The sequence below is a fragment of the Equus przewalskii genome, chromosome 9 (genome assembly GCF_037783145.1).
Source record: "Equus przewalskii isolate Varuska chromosome 9, EquPr2, whole genome shotgun sequence".
Taxonomy (NCBI): Eukaryota; Metazoa; Chordata; class Mammalia; order Perissodactyla; family Equidae; genus Equus; species Equus przewalskii.
The window spans coordinates 36755568-36778363 of NC_091839.1; the positions used below are offsets into that span (position 1 = coordinate 36755568).

Sequence of the window (22796 nt, forward strand, 5' to 3'; positions counted from 1 at the left end):
TTCTCTATCTCCTTTCACACTAGACCTTCTATTTTACATAAGAAAGACACCAAATTATCTATCCTGAATTTTACTATAATACATTGTCCCAAGGTGCAAAACTTTTTAGATTTTATTGGATTTGGTAGGGCTTGCCTTGCTCTGTCTTTCACATATTCCTGTTACAAGTGAACTGTGTCACCAGAACGAGGCTATTTTGGTTCTGGATTCAGGTACAATATAGAGTGGATCAGTGGGAGGTAGTTTCAGTCTTGAGGAAGACACCCACATAAGGCAAAAGAACCATGCATTGAAAATGGCTTTTTTCCCTCAAATATTTAATGAAAAGCATATGTTTCCAGCTATTCTCAATAGTTAGAATATGTCTATTGGGAAAAAAGAAATCTTCAAATGAAAATTTAATATGATCTCATTCAAATAAAAGATGTCTCTTTTACATACAACTGAACTACAAAAAAGCAAACAACCCAATCAAAAAATGGGCAGAGCATATGAACAGACATTTTTAGAAAGATGATATACAGATGGCCAATAGGCATGTGAAAAGATGCTCAAAATCACTAATGATCAAGGAAATGTAAATCAAAACTACATTTAGATATCACCTTACACCCGTTAGAATGGGTATAATCACCAAGACAAAAAATAACAAATGTTGGAGAGGTTATGGAGAAAAGGGTAGGAATGCAAACTGGTATAGCCACTATGGAAAACAGTATGGAGATTTCTCAAAAAATTAAAAATAGAAATACCATATGATCCAGCCATCCCACTACTGAGTATTTATCAAAGAACTTGAAATCAACAACACAAAGAGGATTGGTGCTTAGAAAGCATTAAAATAAAACAAAGACTGAAATGATAGTTTTAATTTCCGGTTTTTTTTAATTTTAAACTAAAATAAAACAGAATCAATAAATTGATAAATGTTTTGACTAAATTAAGAAAGGTTTGTGGCAGTAACTAATACAACTTATAGATTCAGGAAAACCACGCAAACATTCAAATCATAGAAAAATGACAGAAAGCACAGAGATCCAGAAGACTGGCAGGCTTTACTGCTTTCTCTGAGCTGCAGAATGCCACCCCACCCTGGAGGACAGACAGGAAAAACAAGATGGTCTACAGAAAACTAGTGCAATTGAGTGCAACATAGAACCAAAGCCCAGGAGTGAAAACAGGGTTGGTTCTCAAGTCTAACAAAAGCAAGTAGACCACTGCATCTGGAAAAGGAAAACAAAAGCATTTTTTTCAATCTTGAGAGGAATTTATCAAATGGGTCTTTATATACAGGACATTGAACAATATATTAGGCATTGTTTCCAATGGAAATTTTAATAAAATTTATAGAAGAGCCTTCTCTATTTGGCATTTCTTTCTCATATAGATCCTGATTAAAAAAAAAAAAAAAAACCAGATATAATGTTAAGCTATGAATGCCTGCAAGTCAGGCTGAAAAAAATCAACTTCACTGAGAACAGTTCGCCGGACTGTTACAGTGTCAAACTGAGACGTGTATTCTCCGCTCAGCAATTATTTGCCTATTGACCCGGGGCGTGTGAGTGGAGGAAAGGTTTCACACAAATTCAAAGTGGCAGTTAGCAGATACTTGGACAACAGAAATCCTTCGTATAAAAGGTTTCTTAAACTGACTCAACTAGCTTAATGCATAAATGAGACTTCCAGCAACTTATTCATCCATTTTCCAACCACAGGGAATTCTTCCCACCATAGTCATTGGCGGTTTTCCGTGGGGAAGGAGTGAAGAAGAGTGTCCTCTGGAATCGTTTTGTATTTTTTATTTTTAGGGGCACGTATCTCATTCCAAATAAAAGCAAGAAGAAAGCTGCTCTCTATATACTCCTTGGTATTGCTCATGCTAGTGATATGCAGTGTTCAAATTACTTCCTTTTTTATGTTAAATAAAATGCACTTCATCAGTACAATTTTCCACATTATTTAGTGAACTATGTGCTCCATTTTGCTATGTAAGGAGTAATGTAGAGTACTAAAGGAAAAAGAAACCACACTGCCATAGCCAAGACTCTAACAGTCACATGCTAGGAATGTCTTATAACTGCAAGATAATAAATCAGAAGCTAAATTTAGTACAGAAATATTCTTTGCAAAAAGAAGTATGCGACATTAGTATTTCATTTATCTTATTGGAAAAATTAGTGAGCCCATCTTATGTGAAAAAAGAGAATTCCCTAATATCAAACAGATTTTTTTCTGGGTGAATTCTTCCTTGAGAAACTTCATATAGTTTAAATTATTGCTTAGACTTAAAACTTTACATTTGTTTTCAGGAATATTTGTATTTCCTTGGACGTACCAAATCTACTGGTCACAAGGCAGAATAACGTATAAACTTCCTTTGTGTTCTATGAATACTTATAAAAACATGTCTTCAGTAATTTTTTATATGACTTGATTTGCTAGTGTCTTCATTAATTATATTTATAATATATAACTTATATTTGTATATAGTTTTTTTGAAATCTTCTAATCCTAAAAATATAATTAGAGTTGATGATTCATATGATACCCATCCTTTCCTATTCTTGTATTTTCCTAATTACATTTTATAACATCATAATTGATTATGTGTCAATTATAACTACTGTAGTCAGTGTTAAACTAAGTTTCAGTACTCAGAAAAAGAAAGTTCTGCTTCATAAGAATTTGATATTTGAGAAGTGTAGGTACACCTGAACGTCAGATAAATCAGTTTTTAATTTCTGCTCTACACCTGCTGTCAAAAGACAGGTTTAAGAAAGATCATCTTAATTAAATACAATAACAATACTCATTTTACAGACAAAATTAAATCTTAGGGAATTTATGTTACAGACCAAAGATCACACAGTTAATAAGATGCAATAAAGAGATTTACAGCATGCCTCTTCAGGTCCAAAGCACATATGTCCTAGGCTGGCAATGTTTATTCATGCTTTATTGCCCACTTATCCACTCAACAAAGACTGTGCTAGTTCCACTAGGTTCTGGGGTAGAAGTGAAGGATACAGAGTTGCTGCCCTCAAGAAAAAAACAGTCAAGAGACAGTCAGATAGACAAAAAAGAAAGTCAGTTACTATGTCAGTGTGCTATAGGCTGTGAAAGCACCCAGGAGTTTTGGGAACACTCAACTTGGGGCGCAGAGCCAGGTGTGGAGAGGAGGAAAGGGCAAAAATGAAGACAGAGAGGTGGGTAGAGGAGCCAGACTACAAAAACCCTTGAATGCCATGCTGAGGAATTTAAATGTTACGATGGGGGAAATGAAGAGTACTTTAATCATCTTAGTCAGGAAAGTGACATAATTAGACATCCCTTTTTGAAAACTCATTCTCTTCTGAAGTGAGAAGGGCCTAATCTAAAAGAGTGGCAATGGGATCGAATGGATGAGAGAGATTCAACAGATAATTAAGAGGCAAAACTGACAAGGCTCAAAAGGGAAAGGAAGGGGAAAAAAGTCCTGAGTACCTCTGAGGTGTCTGCTTCAGGTGACTGAGTGGATGGTGTTGCACCTGACAATGTTAAGAAACCTGAGGGACTAGGATGTCAGGCTGAGGAGTAACAGAATAAAAAGAAAACAGGACCCAGAAGAAAACGTTAGAGAGCACTGACATTTTAGTGGGTGGAGTGGATCACTGCACTGAGTTGTGCAGATTAAAAAGGAAATATATTAAAGAGGAGAAATGCATAAGGTTTAGCCCATGGAACAAAATGTTAAGCCAAGAAATTCATAGGGGACATGGAGATGAATATATCAGATAAGGAGGGTAAGGCTGTGATGTTTACATTCTTGCAACCACAAGAGTGAGATGAGCCAAGAACAGAGCTGGAGTTCAACTCTATGGAGCAGAAGGTCCAGCTGAGGCTGAACTCTGCAGACAGAGTTATAGAACACTACCCCCACATTAATAATGTTTCCATTTAAACAATGGTGCACAGAAATGACATGAACAGTATTTAGTGGCAGTGTAAAACACAGTCTAGTTGGCTCCTCCTTGAGGGGGAAGAAAGGGTTGGTTCAGGATGGATTTGTGCATTGGACGAAGGACAAGATGCTAAGAGTACTGACTTGGATTATAAATAAAATGAACTGTTCTAAGCCTGCAAGCTTGAGCAATTCTTACATACAGCAGGTCTTCTTATGCCCTGCTAATGTTTTTAGGGTCAAGGTAAGTACACTAGGTGTTGTATATCCACATCACCTCACTTACAGCCATCACTGCAGGACTAAGAGATGGTCGAGTTATTCCCATGTGAATTGCTTACTGCAATTGGAAACTGTGTTAGCTTATAGCCTTCTTGATTTCCTTGCTCCATATCAAGACCAAGTCCACTTAAAGTGACTAGCATTGATAGAAGGGGAGCCAATGTCACAACAGTCTTCCTACTGGTCTTCCCATTTCCATTCGAGTCCCAAATTTCCAATCTTTTATCCACATAGCAGCCAAAATGATCTTTTAAAACTTCAATTGGGTGCTATTATTCCTCTGCTTCAAATATGTCAGTGGCTTCCCAAATGGATTAAGAATAACAATGAGGGGCCGGCCCGGTGGCGCAGCGGTTAGGTTCACACGTTCCACTTCAGCGGCCTGGGGTTTGCCGGTTCAGATCCTGGGTGCAGACATGGCACCGCTTGGCAAGCCATGCTGTGGTAGGCATCCCACACATAAAGTAGAGGAAGATGGGCACGGATGTTAGCTCAGGGCCAGGCTTCCTCAGAAAAAAGAGAAGGATTGGCAGCAGATGTTAGCTCAGGGCTAATCTTCCTCAAAAAAAAAAAAAGAGAGATTCTTTTGAGGCCAGCCCTGTGGCCAAGTGGTTAAGTTCTTGCAATCCACTGCATCGGCCCAGGGTTTCACCGGTTCAAATCCTGGGCATGGACATGGCACCGCTCATCAGGCCATGCTGAGGCAGCATCCCACATGCCACAACTAGAAAGACCCACAACTATGTACCGGGGGGGGGGGGGGGGGGGTTGGGAGGAAAAGGAAAAATAAAATCTTTAAAAAAAAAAGAATAACAATGAAACTCTGCTATGACCCACAAAGGCCTGCATGTGACTCCTGTCTATCTCACACCTCATCTCATGCCACCCTCCCCACCTCCAGACCTTTGGAACATACTATTTCCTCAGCCTCAAATTCATTTTTGTCTGGTTTTCACAAGCCAACAAGCCAAGTCCTCATCCTTTAGGTGTCAGTGACACACCCCTGACTACACTATGAAAGGGAATTCCCTTTCTTCATCAATGTCCTTTGTTCATTTCCTTCATCACACAAGCTGGACTCATGTATTTTTTTTGTTCACTTGAATATTACCTGTAAATTCCACAAAGGCAGAAACTATGTCTTTATTTACCAATAGTCAGATTAGTGAAGTGCCTGGCAAGCAGTGGATACTCAATAAATTTCTGTTAAAGAAACGAAAGAGACAAGAAATAATGAACGAAATCTGGGCCGCCACAGTAGAGCACACTGAACTTAACCATTAGGCCACTCGGGCTGGCCCAGAGACTTTTAAAAGTGAAACCATATTTGAACAATATTTCTATGAAATATCTATTAGGATCAAGCTCTTCTAGAAAGCAATACATGAAATTCTTTACATGTAAATACTCCAGTATTTGGGAGAATAATCTTAATTAACAAACCTAATATATAATTTTAGCTTCTGAGAAGCAGAACACATATTAGTCAATGAGGAATTGTCCAAGAAGCTAAATAAGTGTGCAGCTTGTCTGAATAACTCAGACCCAAGGCAGAAAACATAATCAATCTAAGACTCAAAACTGGTCTGGGACAATGTGACAGGTAATTTTATGTGTCAACTTGGCTAGGCATGGTACCCAGATATTTGGTCAAACATTATTCTAGATGTTTCTGTGAAGGTATTTTTTAGACGAGATTTACATTTAACTTGGTAGACTCTGAGTAAAGCAGATTACCCTCCAGAATGCAGATGGGCCTCATCCAATCAGTTGAAGGCCTTTTGCCGACGAAGAGGAAATTCTGCCAGCTGACTAATCTTTGGAGTCAACTGCAGCATCAGCTCTTCCTTGGGTCTCCAGCCTGTTGGTCTACCCTGCAGATTTTGGACTTGCCATCCGCACAATTGCGTGAGCCAATTCCTTAAAATAAATCTCTCCCTGTAGGTGTGCACACACACACACACACTCACTATTAGTTCTGTTTCTCTGGAGAACTCTAGCTAATAGAGAGGACTAGAAGGTAGAAAACATGAGTTCAAGTCCCAAGACTGGCACTTACTACCTGGGTGAGACTGAGTTCCTTGGAATGTCTGTTTTCAATTATAAAATGAGTCGATTAAAAAATCAACAACTACCAAATGTTAATAATTCCATCTCCACATACTACAACTCACCATTTGTTTCCAAATAAATGTGAACTGAAAATGTACATAAAAATAATTTTAGATAAGTTCTTCATTTATTCACTTTAAAACTAGTATGAGCATACCAATTAATTAAATGCAAATTAATAGATTTTGTTCTGATACTTAAAGTCCAAAGTATTTTCCACGTTAGAAACACTGGAAAGCATCCTAAGGTAATACTGAATTCATCAGACAGATGGCATTTATTTGGCACATTGTCAATAAAAATTAACTTTCCATTAGGGAAATAACATACTTTCAGATTTTCAGCTTTTAAAATAAATTACCTCATTTCATAGTGAAAATGTTTTATTTCACAAGGCAGCACTATTTTTGTAAAATATGATACCCTCCAAATTATTATAAATGCCATTCATTCAACCACCAATCATATTAAGAACTAGGATTCATACTGTTAAATGAGAAATTTCTTTGCTTAGAAATGAAATTCAATAACCTTTATGATTTATTTTAAGTAGATAATTACATAATTTGGAATTCTATTAAATATTTTATAAATTTTACTACAGTAAAGGTAAAATATTATTATAAAATATACAGTATTGAGCTAAAATTGACAATTTCAATTATGCCTTTAAAAAGTTACAATTTATACTGTAAGATTGCCTAGGTATAAAATATCCAACATGTTTAAAGGCATATAAAAGAATTCTTAGACGATATTAAATAGAGATCGTTTTGTCAAGAAAACAAAGGTCCAAATTTTCAGAAGCATTCCTGAGAAGCATGTAGGAAATTCTGGAAAGGATAATAAAAGCGAACTCTAACCTGGCTACTTCTCCTCAACTTCAATTTGGGCGGAGAGGCCGGTGGGGGGGGGGGGAAGGGTGGGAGCACTGCCTCAGAGGAAACTCTTCCTAATGATTTCTCTACTAGCTAAACTGCAACTAAGACAAGGAAAACATATAAAAATAAACCAGAGTTTAAAAGCATATAGAGAACACACAGTCTGAAAAAACTACAAAAAAATAAAAATTAAACTAGAAGAATGTAGTTACCTCAAATAAGAAAATGTCAACGTTAAACTTTTCATCCATTCAAATTGGAGAAATGTTGAAACCAAAACATTCTGGCCAGAATACAGCTGTGTGAAATGCCATGTGTTTATGTGCTCGTTTCGGGAAGGGAGTAGGAATTTTAATGAGATGTGTCAGCAAATTACTTTAAATCTGTTTAAAATCCTTCTTACTTGAAAATCTATTTTTAATGATTCCTAAAATTGTGATTAAAAGTTTTTACTAAAAAACTTTCTGAATTGGAAAGAAGGATTATTTGAAATGATTTACGAGTTAGTTGTGAGGTGTTCCAAACACCTGAAATTATTCATCTGTAGGCTGCTCTTTTAAAAATCCACAGAATTTTCTAGCTAAAAGAGACTTTAAAATTCAACTATTTTACAATCACACCTGATGCAAGAAACTCATTTACAATTTGTATGACCAATGATTGTCCAAACCACGTGAATATTTCCAGTGATAAGGAAGTCGATTCCAGTGTCAGATAGGTAAGTGACCAGAGAAGCTGCCTTCACACTGAAGTGAATGACTCCTTATCTCTGTAATATCTTCCACCCTCTGACTCAGTTCTACATTCTGAGGCTGTACCATGCAAGGACACTCTTTCTTCACATGAAAAGCTTTCAAATAATTGCAGACTGAACTATATCCTTTTCAAGTCTTTTCTCTTAGGCTACACATTTCTATTTCCTCCAGCTCTTTTTCCTGTAACAAGTTTTCAATAACTGTCACTGCTCTGTCACTCTTCTCCATATACGTCAGTTTGCAAAGGACCCTTGAAAAATAAGCATCCAAAACTAAACACAACATTCCAGATGTGATCTGGGGATGTGAGATAAAGAACCACTGCCACACTGTTTAAAAATTATCTATTTTCAATAATGAACACTAGGATTGATAATCCTTAAAAATATATAATAATGCCCAAATTAGTACACTTTCATAAAAACTACCTGAGATAAACTTGGCAATTTTTCTTAATTTTCCATATGCTAGGTGTAAACTAAAATAAAAACACCTGGCTGTACCACACAGCTTGTGGCAAAGTTATTTTTGGATCCTAAACTTAAATTTCCATTCAAGTTTTCCATACCTAAAGTCTCCAGATGAATAAGGAAACTCGATGAACTGTTACTTTACACTTTGAAGAGTCTGCTATAGTAAAAGATGTTTCACTGCCTTGCTAAAAAGATTTCTATGTCTAAACACATATTTACACAATCCTTAGATCTTGATGCGAAGAATTAATGTCTGAACCATGCCCACATTTTTTCCACTCTCCAAATTTTTCCTAATTAAGGCAATACTTAGGAAAGAAGATAGTTTGGTATTTTAAATTACTTCTGGGTACACACTTAACTTCCAGTACTTAAGATATAGGATACTCTATCACATTCCCATTTAGCGCAGGTCACATACACATTTTCATAAATACGACATTTAGTCTTGCTCAAAAAAAATAATCAATTTGAATTAGTAGTTCAAGAAATCATCTACAGCTCCATAATAAATGAAATTAACTCTTTGCAAATAATTATCTCTAAAAAATCAATTGAGGTAACAGTTAAGAAACTTGAACTAGTCCAGACATTCTATCTACCTTGTTTTATATCTGTGGAAAAAAATTCCATCCTGTAGCACCTTTTCTCATACTTTAAAATAGGGTAGATGCAAATATTAGGCCTATTTCAAGGGAAATGAAATAAATGAACAAAACATTTTGGAATGTGTACAAATCAAAATCAAAGGTTTACCACTGTAGGTAAATGGTGAAAAGCTTATCAATATCTAACATTAAAATGACCACTTTTCTAGATGGAATAAAAAATTAGTTGCTCTCTTAAATATCAATTATCTGAATTTCTAGAGATGTGGAAAATTCTAATACAGTAAAAATAAAAATTACAAACTAAACCAGAGCTATAAGCCAAAAATATTCCCTGGTCCTCCAAAGTCTCCTAAATATTTCTAAAGATTCTAAAGTGGCTTCACTGAAGAAAGCCAAATCCAGTGAAGAATAGTCCTGGTTCACCTGGGCAGCTCTGGTATCCAGGACTACTGAGAGGTTTAGGACCTCCACTCAACCCTTCCCAGAAACACCCAGAGCTCTGGGAGTGAGCGGACCCAGGAGAGCAAGAGATGCCAGCTAACCCCTGGGCACCAGATCACTTGGCAGTTTACATCACAATGCCCAGTACCAACTAGCACGAAACTATTGAGAGTGCCACAGCCCACTTCAACGGGTAAACATTTCACCGACAGCTACTAAAACTGGCTGTGAAATCATGTTTCTTTTCCATAAGCAACTTAAACCCTCTTTATTTATAATTACTCACTGAGTTACTGAAGTGCTTCTAACTTAAAAGTAAAATTGCCATCATATACCTGTATAGTGCATAGTAAAAACAGATTATGTTTAAGAAAACCAGCTAGATTTAAAATGAGAAAATTTATAAAACAAGAACAATATGAAAGTTTCCATTCTATTAACTGCTCATTTGATAGTTATAATTATAATATGCACTATATAATGAGAACATTCTTAGGGTTAAAGGAGTATTAGCTTTGGGAAGGTTTCTTTTTAGATTCATTCCTTTTAATCTTCTTTTCTTACGCTATTTCACAAACCGAATATCAATTAAAACTGACGTTTTCGCCCTATAAGACTACAAAGTTTGCTGCACTTTTGGCACACCTGCAGAAACCGTGTTTCTGTATGAGTAAACAATCTCCATGTCTAATCATGGTCTAATCACGGTCATAATTATGGCCATTTCTATATTACTAGACATACGCCCTCAAATGAAATTGCACACGGAATAATAAGGAGAGCTTATTATTTGAAATAAGCTCACAATTTAAATAGTGAATACTCTACTCCAAGTCCTTTTTGGAATTCCAAAGAAACTATGCATACAGACAAATCAAAAATGTAGAAAAACTATTTCAGTATTTTGCTTTGGTTCATCTTAATAGTTCCTTTTATGCATTTGTCTAGGAAGTTTGTGGGAAAAAATAAAGCCAAAAACCAAAACATCTTCTTATTGACTGATTCTCTTTGACAATTAGTCTTGTTGAGAATCTTCATCATTGTCAAAATCAAAACAGGTACCATTTGTGTAGCACACAGAATGCGTGAGTTAAAATACTAGGAACTTTAAGTACATTATCTACTAAGTTTCAGGTCCATACATTTAATTGCCTACTAGATTCCCCCTACTTGGAAGTCCCAAAGACCTTTTTAAAAGTCAACACATCCTGGGCACGTTTTGCTTTGTTGGCCCAGGGTTCACGGGTTAGGATCCCGGGTGCGGACATGGCACCGCTTGGCAAGCCATGCTGTGGTAGGCGTCCTACATATAAAGGAGAGGAAGATGGGCACGGATGTTAGCTCAGGGCCAGGCTTCCTCAGCAAAAAGAGGAGGATTGGCAGCAGATGTTAGCTCAGGGCTAATCTTCCTCAAAAAAAAACTCAACGTGTCCTGAAAAGAACTTTCTATTTCCCTTACATATTCCATTACTCTAAAACTCGATAAATGATACCATCATCCATTTAGTGATCAAGAAACCTGGGACTTATAGTATCAGTTGTAATAACCACTCCTTGGGAACAGCTACTTTGTACCAAGAGTCATGCTACATATATCATCTATATTAAATCTAATCCCATCCTCCAAAAATCTTGCAAAATAGGTATTATTCTGAGAACTCTTACAGCAAAGAATCCTGTTTAATTTTATTTAATTCAGGTTTTCTTCAATTAAGTTGAGCACTGAATTCTTTTTTCACCTTAGCTTTTGGCAAATCAATAATGGTACTAGTCAGATCAGAACTGGGGAATGCTTTTTTAAAAAACTATCATCAACAAACTGTTTCATTAGCTAATCCTTTTTGCCAAAATCCTATCAGTGACCTACTCCATAAAGATGAGTAGATGAAAGGAGCATAATATGAGTGTAAAGTTTTATTGTCTATATTTAATCTAAATTTTACTTCCTTACAGCTTGATTCTATGTGAGTGGCTGAATAGAGTAATATTAAGTTACTATTTCTATGAGGTAGCAAACATATATTAATTCAGCACCAACCAGGCTCCAAGTTTAAACACCATGGGAAATACAGGAATAATTTATAAAATATGATGCCTTCTCTCTAGATGTTTACAATCTAGTTGGGAGTAAATGAATAACAAAATGCCGACAAAAGACAACAAGGGAAACAAAAACTGAACCCACAGATATAGAGATCAGATTGGTAGTTGCCAGAGGTGGGGAGTGCGGGATGAGCAAAGTAGGTGATGGGAGTCAAAAGGTATAAATTTCCAGTTACAAAATAAATAAGTCATGGGGATGTAATACACAGCCTGGTGACCATAGTCAATAACACTGCATTGCATATTTGAAAGTTACTAAGAGACATCTTCAAAGTTCTCATCACAAGAAAAATAATTTTTGTAACTATGTATAGTGATAGATGTTAACTAGAGTTATTGTGGTGATCATTTTGCAATATATACAAATATCAAATCAGCATGCTGTACACCTGAAACTAATATAATATTATCTGTCAATTATGCCTCAAAAAAATTTTAAAAAGAGACTAAGAGTACTTTGATAGAACATTAGAAATATCAAACGTAGGCACGTGATTAATACCAAGGGCATGGTAAAATAATACGTAGTTAATAAGAACTCATGAGAGAGGGAGAGATTCTTGGAAAATGTAGTGTAAAATATAGCAGGAAGAAATACTTCCAAAGAAATGACGTAAATCTGCTTTAGCTGTCCTCTACACCTACCTGCATTATCAATTTGCACAAAAGTTTTCTTTTAAAAAAATGTTTCACAGAATGCAAGTAATTTAAGTAACACAATAGGCTCAGGGCTCTACAAAAATACAAAAAGAATTGTCTCTAGCTTCCAAAAATCATACCTCTATCTACAAATTAGCCACAATTAGTTGTGCTGACGTAAACATATTGTACTACCAAATATTGGAAATTCTGCAAGAATTAAAATATTATGGGCACATGGGAATGAGTTATTCCAAGCGAATTCAACAACATTCTTAAAAATCATTATCCACGACATCTTGAAAAACCTACACAAAGTATCTATGCCAAAGAGAAAAGAAATTCCACACAAAACCAATAAATGGATATTCCAGCATCATACCTTAGGAAAAATATTTTGGAAGTAGAGTTATTCATATAAGAATTCATTTTTGGATACCTAGCCAGATTTTAACGCCATATCCCAAATGAAAAATAAATATCTATCTACAGAAAAGTATCATATGATTAAGATAAATGAAAAAGTATGAGATCAAAAGATACACGTGTTTGCAGCTACAGTAAGCTCAGTATTGTATTAACCCACCACTTTCACTAATTACGTCCCTAACTGCTACTGCCAAATCCATAAAGCAAATATAGTAAGAGGGATCATCCTCCTGCTCACTGCCTGAATGTCTTAGAATGCCTGCTGTTGCAGTAGGAGAGGTTTAATAGACATTTGTCAACTTTGGCTTAAAAAAACAAAGAATACCTATGTGTTAACTGATGCCTGAAGGATCCAACATTACTCAAACGCAATCACAATTTCTTTTCTAATTAAATACAATGTCTAAATATATGCCACATACATTTTCACACAAGTTCCTTTTTTTACAATCATGGGAGAAGCCATGAGAATTGCTCTGCTAAAGAACTTCCAGGGCCAGCCCTGGTGGCCTAGTGGTTAAGTTTGGTGCACTTTGCTTTGGTGGCCCGGATTCAGTTCCTGGGTGCAAACCCACACCACTTGTCAGTGGCCATGCTACGGCAGCAGCTCATATACAAAAAGAGGAAGATTGGCAACAGATGTTACCTCACGACAAACCTTCCTCAGCAAAAAAAAAGCAAAACAAACAAAAAGAAACTTCAAGGTCATCAAAAGGTTAATAAAGTATACATGTTAAAAATCAACATGAAGGGGGGTGGCCCTGTGGCCAAGCGGTTAGAGTTTCGTGTACTCCACTTAGGCAGCCTGCGTTCGCAGATTCCGATCTCAGGTGCAGACCTACTCCACTCGTTCGCTATGCTGTGGAGGCACCCCACATACAAAAAAATAGAGGAAGACTGGCACAGATGTTAGCCCAGGGCTAATCTTCCTCAAGCAAAAAAAGAAGAGGATTGACAAGAGATGTTAGCTCAGGGCAAATCTTCCTCAAGCAAAAAAAGAGGAGGATTGGCAACGGATGTTAGTTCAGGGAAAATCTTCCTCACACACACACAAACACACACACAAAATCAACATGAAGAAAACTGTCATAAAGAGATCATAGATAAATGGTTTTAGAAATTTTACTTTCTCTGTTAACAAAGCATTCCTTTACTCAAATTTCAAATACAGCGGAAAAGTTGAAAGAATACCTCCACCTAGTTTCAACATTTGTGAGCATTTTGCTACAAACGCTCTGCTACCTTCTGCCTCACCTGTTCCCATTCCCTTCTCTCCTTTATCTATCTAACTTATTTATTTCTGACAACGCCCCTGTAATCAAATATATTAATACTTCTTAAAAAAACAAATGATACAATCAGATAAATACTATAAAATATCCTCATGTGAATTAGTTCAAGTTTTGCCACCAAATGGGTTCAGATAGACCAGGTTTTGTCCCAAATGAGATTTTTCAAATGTTTTGGTTTTCAAAGTTTCAGATTTTAAAAATGTGGATAGGGCCAGCCCCAGTGGCCTAGTGGTGAAGTTCAGCACAGTCTACTTTGGTGGCCCAGGGTTCAGTTCCCGGACATGGACCTACACTGCTCTGTTAGCAGCCATGCTGTGCTGGCAGCACACATACTAAAAAACAGAGGAAGATTGGCAAGGAGGTTAGCTCTGGGCAAATCTTCCTCAGCAAAAAAAAAAAAGGTGGATAAAGGATGGTGGGCTTTAGTATTATCCCCATGTTACAGAGGAGGAAACTGAAGCACAGAAAGATTAAATAATTTATTCAAAACTAAAACAAGTGGTAAAACTAAGTAAAAGGTAATCCACTCCAGAGTCAATACTCTTAACCACTGCTCTAGGAAGCCTCCAATCCAACAGGAAATCCTCGTGATTTCTTTATCTTTATCCAGAATCTGAACTCTTACCCCTAATTCCACTGCTACCCTCCCACTCTGAGCCACCATCATCTCTCACTGCCAACCAGCCTACCTGATTCTTCTACCCATTTAACTAACAGGAAAAGCCACGGTTCTTTAAAATAGCCTGCAAAAACCACAGGTTCTGTCCCCTCCCGTTCATCTTGCACCTGTGACCTCACCTCCTACTCCACCTCCTCCAGCTCCACTCCAGCCACACTGGTCTCTCAGTAGCTCTCCATCTCCGGGCACATTCTCATGTCCGGCCTTGGCACGGCCATTCCTCCTGCCTGGCACGTTTCCCCTTGTGTCTACATGACCCCTTCTCACTCCTCTAATACCACCTTCCAATGAGGCCTACACTGTCCACTCTTTCAAATTGCAACTGCCCCCCCGCCCCCCACAAGGCAACTGACACTCTGGGTCCTCCTATTCCTGCCCCACTCTTTCTTTCTCCATAACGCTTATTATCTTTGAACATTCTAGACAATTTACTTACTGTTTATTTCCCTGTCTGTCCCCTCTGCTCTTAGATTTATATGTACATCAATGTATGCCAAGCCTTTAGAAAATCATCTAGTACATAGTAAGTGCTCAAAAAATAATTGTTGCTATTGAGATTGCTACGTTAACTTCAACCCAAATGCTTTGAGCTAAGCTCTTCTACATTTCTTGTGGTTGTTAGGATTTCTCAGAAGCTCATAGAAAAGTTAGAATTTCCATAAACATTTCAAAGAAATATTCCTTTCAATGATGGCACTTTCAATAGGTTTTTAAATTCGTGGTATAAACTTATAAACATTTCTTTTCTATCTTTAATTTCAGAACTAGCAGAAATATATTCAACTTGAGCTTTTGTTGTTGCTGCTGTTAAAAGTATTAATATTTATTTATTTCAATTGTTCCTTGCTTCAAAAGTATTTAAAGTAATATGATGAATAATGTAAAGCTACGGATTTAGAAAAATTATATTCTATACTTCATATATCTTTATAGGTGACTACTATTTCACTTAAAGGAAAGCAACAAAAGAACTACTTTAATGCCAACTCTGAATTTAGAAAATAATATACTCATTTTCAGAAAAATTTGGAATCTTTGTTTTAACTTGTAAAATGTATACATAACAGTGGTAATTAACATCTCAAAGACAAGCTTAATTATGATCAATTACTTTCTTTCCAGACAAAAAACAAGTTAATTTATTGTCTGTAAAAGGAAATCTAAATTGGCTTATAAATAAGTACTTCCCCACGATCTTAAATCTAGAAAGAAAATACTATACTTTTTAATGTTGCATATTTATAGTTAATGTTCTTTCAAATGAAGTTTGATTTAGATTTTTCCAAACTTCAATTTCATTCAATAATTTTTTTAATTATTTCAAAAACTACAAAAAAATAAATAAATAAAGACACAACAAGTTGTATTTAAAATAAAAGTTTACATACCTGGGCTTCCGAAATACTAAACTATATTGCTGGCAAGCCAGACCCACGGTGGGGGTATAAACGATAGGCATGAATTTCTCAATGTCAGACATTAGCACTCTGTAAAAGAGCTTTTCATTTGTATCTTGAAGATCCATTAAGAGAAGATACCTGTGGAGATGGATGTAATTAGACCTAAATGCAAAGTTATGAAATAGTTGCTTAGAAATCTAAACATTTTTCAACACAGTATGAAGTATTTTTCAGGTCACATAGAAAACATCTGATCAAAAAAGACTAGAAATATTCTTAAACACCTTGAAGAATGAAGAACCACATACCCCAGCTAGTATCATTCAAATGTTAAAATCATTGCTGAAATACTGTAGTTTCATTTAATATTTGAAAAGACTTTAACTCTATTTTAAAGTGAAAGACAGAGGAAAACACTACTGTAGATATAGTTGATCCATTAACTTAAGTAAATAGAAAGACTTCATCCTGTAACTTGCTCAATAACCAAAGGAAATAACAGGCCGAAAATGAGTATGGAATGTGGCACCGACCCTAAAAATTACTAAGGGGGGCAAGTTCAAGGGACTCATTATTTGTATGAAACAGCCTTTTTCTTTCTAGAGGCATTTCTGACCCAGAGTTATCTTTCTAAACATTAACCTTATCATGTTACCTGTAACCTTCAATGGTTTATAGAATAAAACTCAAACTGCTGTACAACTTAAAAGAATCTTGCAAAATTGTACTTAACAATCTTACCAGCCTTTTTGGATCAATTTCCATTTCCTGGAATAGTTGAAAATGCTCAGACTGTGGAGTCAGAGATACAAGGATTCTAAGGCTTGGCAAGTAGATAAGGTATACGAACCCAAAAATTTAACATTTGGGAAGAAGACAAAGACTTTTGGACCTGCTAAAATTGATTTAGCGAAGATGACTTCCACAATGATCGATTCTCAGACCACATCTTATTTTACGCATCAGAACATCTGATGCAGGTGGCATTTCCCTAGAGCTCAATACACTCTTTACTTACTTCCACACCATCATATTCTCTTGGTTTTCCTTCTATCTCACCAGTCATTCCTTTCTGTTTCTTTGCTGTTTTCTCCTCTTCTTTGAAAGCTCTCTAACACTCCTCTCTAATATATTAGGAAATTATCTCAGCTTTACCTTCAACATACATGCGAAATCTGAACGCCTTCATTGCTATCACCCTAGATTTAAATCCCCATCATCTCTTGCCTGGATTATTGTCACAGTCTCCTAAAAATTCTTCCAGCCTACACTCCATTCTCAGCATTGCAGCCAGAATTCTTGAAACATAGCTCAGATCATGCTGATCTTGTGTTCATAACCTTGAATGGCTCTTCTTCTCACTCAGAGTAAAAGCAAAAGTCTCTAGTGCCCTCCAAAGCTATACATAACCTGTCCTCCATTACCTCGCTAACTTCCTCTCCCAACCCACCATTCTTCCCTGGCTCCTGCTCCAGACACAGGTCTCCCTGCCGATTCTTGAAGATACCAACTAAAGAACGCTGCTCCTCACGTTTCTTCATGGCTAACTGCTTCACTATTTTTGATTATTTGCTCATAAGTCACCTTCTCAATGAAGTCCATCCTTATCACCCACTTTAACAATGCACTGACCACACCACCCTCAGCATTCTCAGTCCCTCTCATCCTACTCAACATTTTCTTTTTTTATTTGTACCTGTCACTTTCTAGCATATTAAATAATTTACTTATTATTGTACTATTTAGTATTTTTTAATAATTTTTCAAAATATTACCTAAGTTCCGTGAGGGCAGAGATCATTGTTTATAATCCCAATACATAAAAAAACACCTGACATTCAGCTGATGCTCAAGAAATCCCTGAGGAACAGACTGTGGCAAAAACATGAAAGTCACAGCTCTTAGGAGGCAGCTGATAAAATGGCCCAGGAAAAGAATATAAAGTAAAAGCATGAGAGGCTGAAGGAAGGACTTAAGGAACAAGTGACATGGATTGTGAAGGAGTTCAAGAAGAAGCAAACATATACAGCAGACAAACTGAATCAGCCTCTTTCCCCACCTGCCCCTGTCATGACCCATGCGCTCAGGAAAAAAGTCACCATGGAGGCCAGCCCTGCGGCATAGTGGTTAAGTTTGGCACACGCCACTTTGGCAGCCCAGGTTCGTGGGTTCAGATCCCAGGTAGGGACCTACACCACTCATTAGCCATGTTGTGGCGACAACCCACATAAAGTGGAGGAAGAGTGGCACAGATGCTAGCTCAGGGCTATCTTCCTCAAGTGAAAAAAAAAAGAGGCAGATTGGCAATAGACGTTAGCTCAGGGCAAGTCTTCCTCAGCAAAAAAATAAAAAGTAGCCTTGGCAGGGACAGAGGTTATCCACGGGCTCAGCAACACAGACTTCCACTCACCAAGGCTGACCTGGCTATGGACACTGCTAAAGCTCAGTTTGCCAGCAGCAGGGACCAACACCAAGTGTCAAATGTGACACCATTCCATGCGGTGATCAGCAAGCTCCCTGGTGGCAGCTGCTTACATTGGCCTGCTTCCACCATGGCAGGGGCATGTTTGTTCTTACTGGAATAGACAGACATTTACTCTGGATGCAGATTTGCTTTCCCTGCACACAACGCTACTGCCAAAACTACCATCTGAGGACTTACAGAATGCCTTATCCGCCATTACGGTATTCCACATAGCATTGCTCTGATCAAGGAACTCACTTCAGAGCAAATGAAGTGTGGTAATGGGCCCATCCTCAGGGAATTCACTTGTCTTACCCTGTTCCCCACCATTCTGAAGCAGCTGGCTTGACAGAATGGCGGAATGGCCTTCTGAAGACTCAGTTACAACACCAGGGGGCAACACCTTGCAAAGCTGGGCAAGGTTCTCCAGGAGGCTATATATGCTCTGAATCAGTGTCCAATATAATCTCCCATAGCCAGGGTTCACAGGTCCAGGAACCAGGGGTAGAACTGGAAGTGGCACTACTCACTATTACTCCTGGTAACTGACTAGAAAAATTTCTGCTTCTTGTCCCTGAGACCTTATGCTCTGTTAACCTAGAAGTTTTAGTTTGAAAGGGAGGAAAGTTTCCCCCGGGAAACATGATTCTGCTGAACTGAAAGTTAAGACTAGCCACTTTGGGCACCACATGCCTCCGAATCAACAGGCAAAGAAAGGAATTACTGTGCTGGCTGGGGTGACTGATTCTAACTACCAAGGGGAAACTACATTGCTACTCCATGATTATTATTATTATTCTCTTGAACCCCCCAGCAAGAAGGAATTCTGCCAGCAGACTGCCTTCGGACTCAAACTGCAACTCTTCCCTTGGTCTCCAGCCTGCCAGCCTACCTACAGATTTAGGACTCATCAGCCTCCATAGTCACGTGAGCCAATTCCTTAAAATCAATCAATCTATCTATCTGTATCTGTACTTATACACAACCAACAGGGTGTGTACACGTGTACATCCTGTTGATTCTGTTTCTCTGGAGAATCCTGACTAATACAAATACTCATTAGGTATTGGGTTAGCTATACCTTCTAACCTTTGCAAGAATATTTTCAAATAACAATTATTCTCTTCAATCCACAAATGAAAAGCCTGAGGTTTGGAGAGGTTCAGCAGCTTACTAACAAAGGGCAGAGTCAAAAGCAGAGGGCGAGGCACATACAGTGTCATTGCAATAGTTGTCATGGTTTGCTCAAGGCCCCAACGCTGGTGAGATACAGCCAGAATTCCAACCCGGGGCTAATTCCAAAGGTAGGGAACAATGTCACCTTCATCTTCATGCAAACAGAAACTGAATTCTAAACAAAGTAAGAACCAAGCTTGGAAGTTGAAAAAGTGTTCTTTCACTACAATGTACTTAAAGTCTGACTAAAAACCCCTTTAACCTGTTTTGCTCTGTCAAGGATGACATTTCCTGATAATTCACCTTTATAGCAACGATTTTATCACAAGAGAAAAGTAGCCTCTCTGAGGTTGTAGTTTAGAAAATTTTATTTTATTCAAATGTTCCTACCAAGGGTAAAGTTTTTTAAATCATCACTATATTTACAGACAATTTCTCTTCAAAGTTGATTCCTCTTTCAAAATCACCAAATATTTTAACTCTCTCATCCACTGAAAAACAAACTAGACAACTGCCTACGAGAAATATAAAAGCCACCTTCAGGAATAGGTTACCTGTCAAAGTCCGAGTTCAGACGTTCCACATTCTTAATGACTCTAAGGACCTGGATATCTTGACTGATGAAGGAAGGCGGCAACAACCCATGAATGTTCAACTGCTGTCTCTCCTCCAGGGTGAAAGCTAAGTCCTATGGAGGAAAGAAAAACACAAGAATTTGAGGGGGGAAAAGACAAAAAGCATATGTAGACACAAATAAAATCCAAGAAGTATATGGAATTAAAAATCTGAAGATCTGGCATTACTCTAAACATGGCTATTTGCTGTTCGATTAGACATGTAGATCATGTAATCTCTTGATACCTCAGTTTCCTCATCTTTAAATATTAGAAAATTAGGATATATTCCAATCTGTGTCACTCAGACACTATCAGGATGAAATTAGGTAATGGATAGAAGGAAACGATTTGAAGACATGGAAATAAAAGATATAAGTATCATTATTACCGTCATTAAATATAAAAATGAATGGGTTATTTAAGAGACTTTAAAATTATAGACATAAGTAGGTCACCTATGACCTGCTATGCTTCTCCCCATAAAATAGGTCAGGAAATGCCATATATGATTGAGACTCCTGTTTCAGTACTCCTCTCGCAAGTTTTCTCCTACTATCCTTACACAGTCCTAGCCACACAAAACCTCCCACCATGGCCTGAACATGCCACACTGTTTTATTCTTCCATGACACCACCGTCAAGAGTGTCTTTCTTCCCCGCTTCTCCGTCCTTGAAGCCTTACCGCAAATGCTCCCTCCTCTTTATCGTCCCTCCAGACTCACCAGTAGGCCGTTCGAACCTATTATGCCTATGCTATCAGTTTACATGAACGCTGACTGTATAAAACAAGAGTATTACAAACTATGAGGCTTGAAAATAAGCAAACAAAATAGAACTGATGGGTTGATGTGAAAATCCAGAATGGACCTAAGAGATTTGCTGGGATAGAATACAAGGGGAAGTAACAGCAGAGAAACCCCAGCAGTCATTAATCTGGAAGATTGGGATTAGCAGCCCCCCTGGAGAGGACTCTCCCTGGAGATACTGAAGCCCCAGAGGCCTCTTTGACTAGACTGTGACTGCTGTTCCTTTGGGTCTAGCAAAAGTGACGACTGTTGGGTTCACTCATTGTGACCGCTGCTGCTGTTTCTTAGACAACCTGGAATGAGCAGGAATGTGTTCACTAACTTTGCATTGGGTGATTCTAGAGCCATCCTTCTCTACCCCTGAAAGTTTCTTGCAATGGCAGAATAGCAACTTCTGAGTCTCTGGGAAGTTTTTTACTCTGGGAAAAGGAGAGATAATTTGGTTCACCCCAGGCATAGATGGTAGACCCTGATTGGTGAGGAATGAACATGTCCGACCCCAGAAAGTAGGAGGAGGTCAATGGATAAACAACTCTCTTTCTTCTAATGTTTAATATTGATAGGCCCATTAATTCATGTCACTGATAGAACGCCTTATGTTTAATTAGGCTCCTGGGTCGGGGGGCAGACTGAAGAAAGTCAAATAGGTTTGCTCACTGAACAACCCCTCGTGGTGCTAAGTTGCCTGCAAGAGCTAACTGGGACCAATGGCTGCAGAACCTCCAGTGCAAGAAGCTGTACACAATCTTGGCTTCTCAAAAGGTCTCCAAATGCTATCAGCATAGCTGTGTCCAGTTCCAAAATGTTTTTCTCCCTCGCAGCCACTCTCATGACTGCAAAAGTGCCCATTGTTGCTCAGTTAGGGGTCCTCTGGAGCTCCAACATATGTGTGGACTACAGCAGGATGGTCCCTTTCCTCGAGGGTAATCCAGGGCAGCCAGCTGTGCCTGGCCCAACCCCCCTCTTCTGGATGCCTGGAGAACAACAGCCGAGTGTATCCTGTCCATCCTTTGCCTAAGGAGTTCCAGGACACACCAGGAGACACTTGTGGTGTTGCTGGAACCTTTTGCATGCCATTCTTTTCTTTATTTGTGGTCTGTGTTCCCACACCAGAATGCAAACTCCATGAGGTAAGGGAATTTTGTCTGTTGTTTTCACTGCTTCATCCCTAGTGCTTAAAACAGTACCTGACATAATTAGAATTCAGTAATTTGCTGCATTAAAAAAATAGAAAGTTTTAAATATGTAATTTTAGTGACATTAAAATTTAAAAAACAATAAAATTGTTGCTCGGGAAATGGATTAGTATATTAATTCTGGTAAAATTATGTTTAAAATTTAAAGTAATCAGAAAAAGATATTTGTGTGAAAAAGTAACTGTAAAATGGAAGGAAGGCACACGTCACTTGTGGAGATATTACCGCGAGACTGATCATTTAAATCAAAATGTCATGAAATCACTCCTTGGAACGAAACACAATTATGGAAAGTAATATATTTGAAAAAGAAAGAAAAGAAAACTTGATAGATTTTCCTCTAACTTGAAATGAAAAAGTAAGAAATTAAAAATGGGGAAAGAGCTAGGCTAAAGTTAAAGTCCCCAAAATACATGAATATACGTGAAGAAGTAGTAAGCTTTTGAATATTATGCCTTGAAAATCTGCCTGCAGAAACAGCAATCAATATTCTGAGAATA

General features: G+C 37.6%; 1 protein-coding gene across 3 annotated transcripts in view; it reads right to left on the bottom strand.

Annotated features, from left to right (window-relative positions):
* Positions 1-22796, bottom strand: part of ME1 (malic enzyme 1) — a 252153-nt gene that overhangs the window by 132402 nt on the left and 96955 nt on the right. For all 3 annotated transcript variants that reach the window (XM_070559076.1, XM_070559077.1, XM_070559074.1), the window contains 2 exons: positions 20232-20365; positions 16026-16175 (listed from right to left, as the gene is read on the bottom strand). In XM_070559076.1, coding sequence (XP_070415177.1) covers positions 16026-16175; positions 20232-20365 — 284 coding nt within the window. The remainder of the gene's footprint in view (positions 1-16025; positions 16176-20231; positions 20366-22796) is intronic.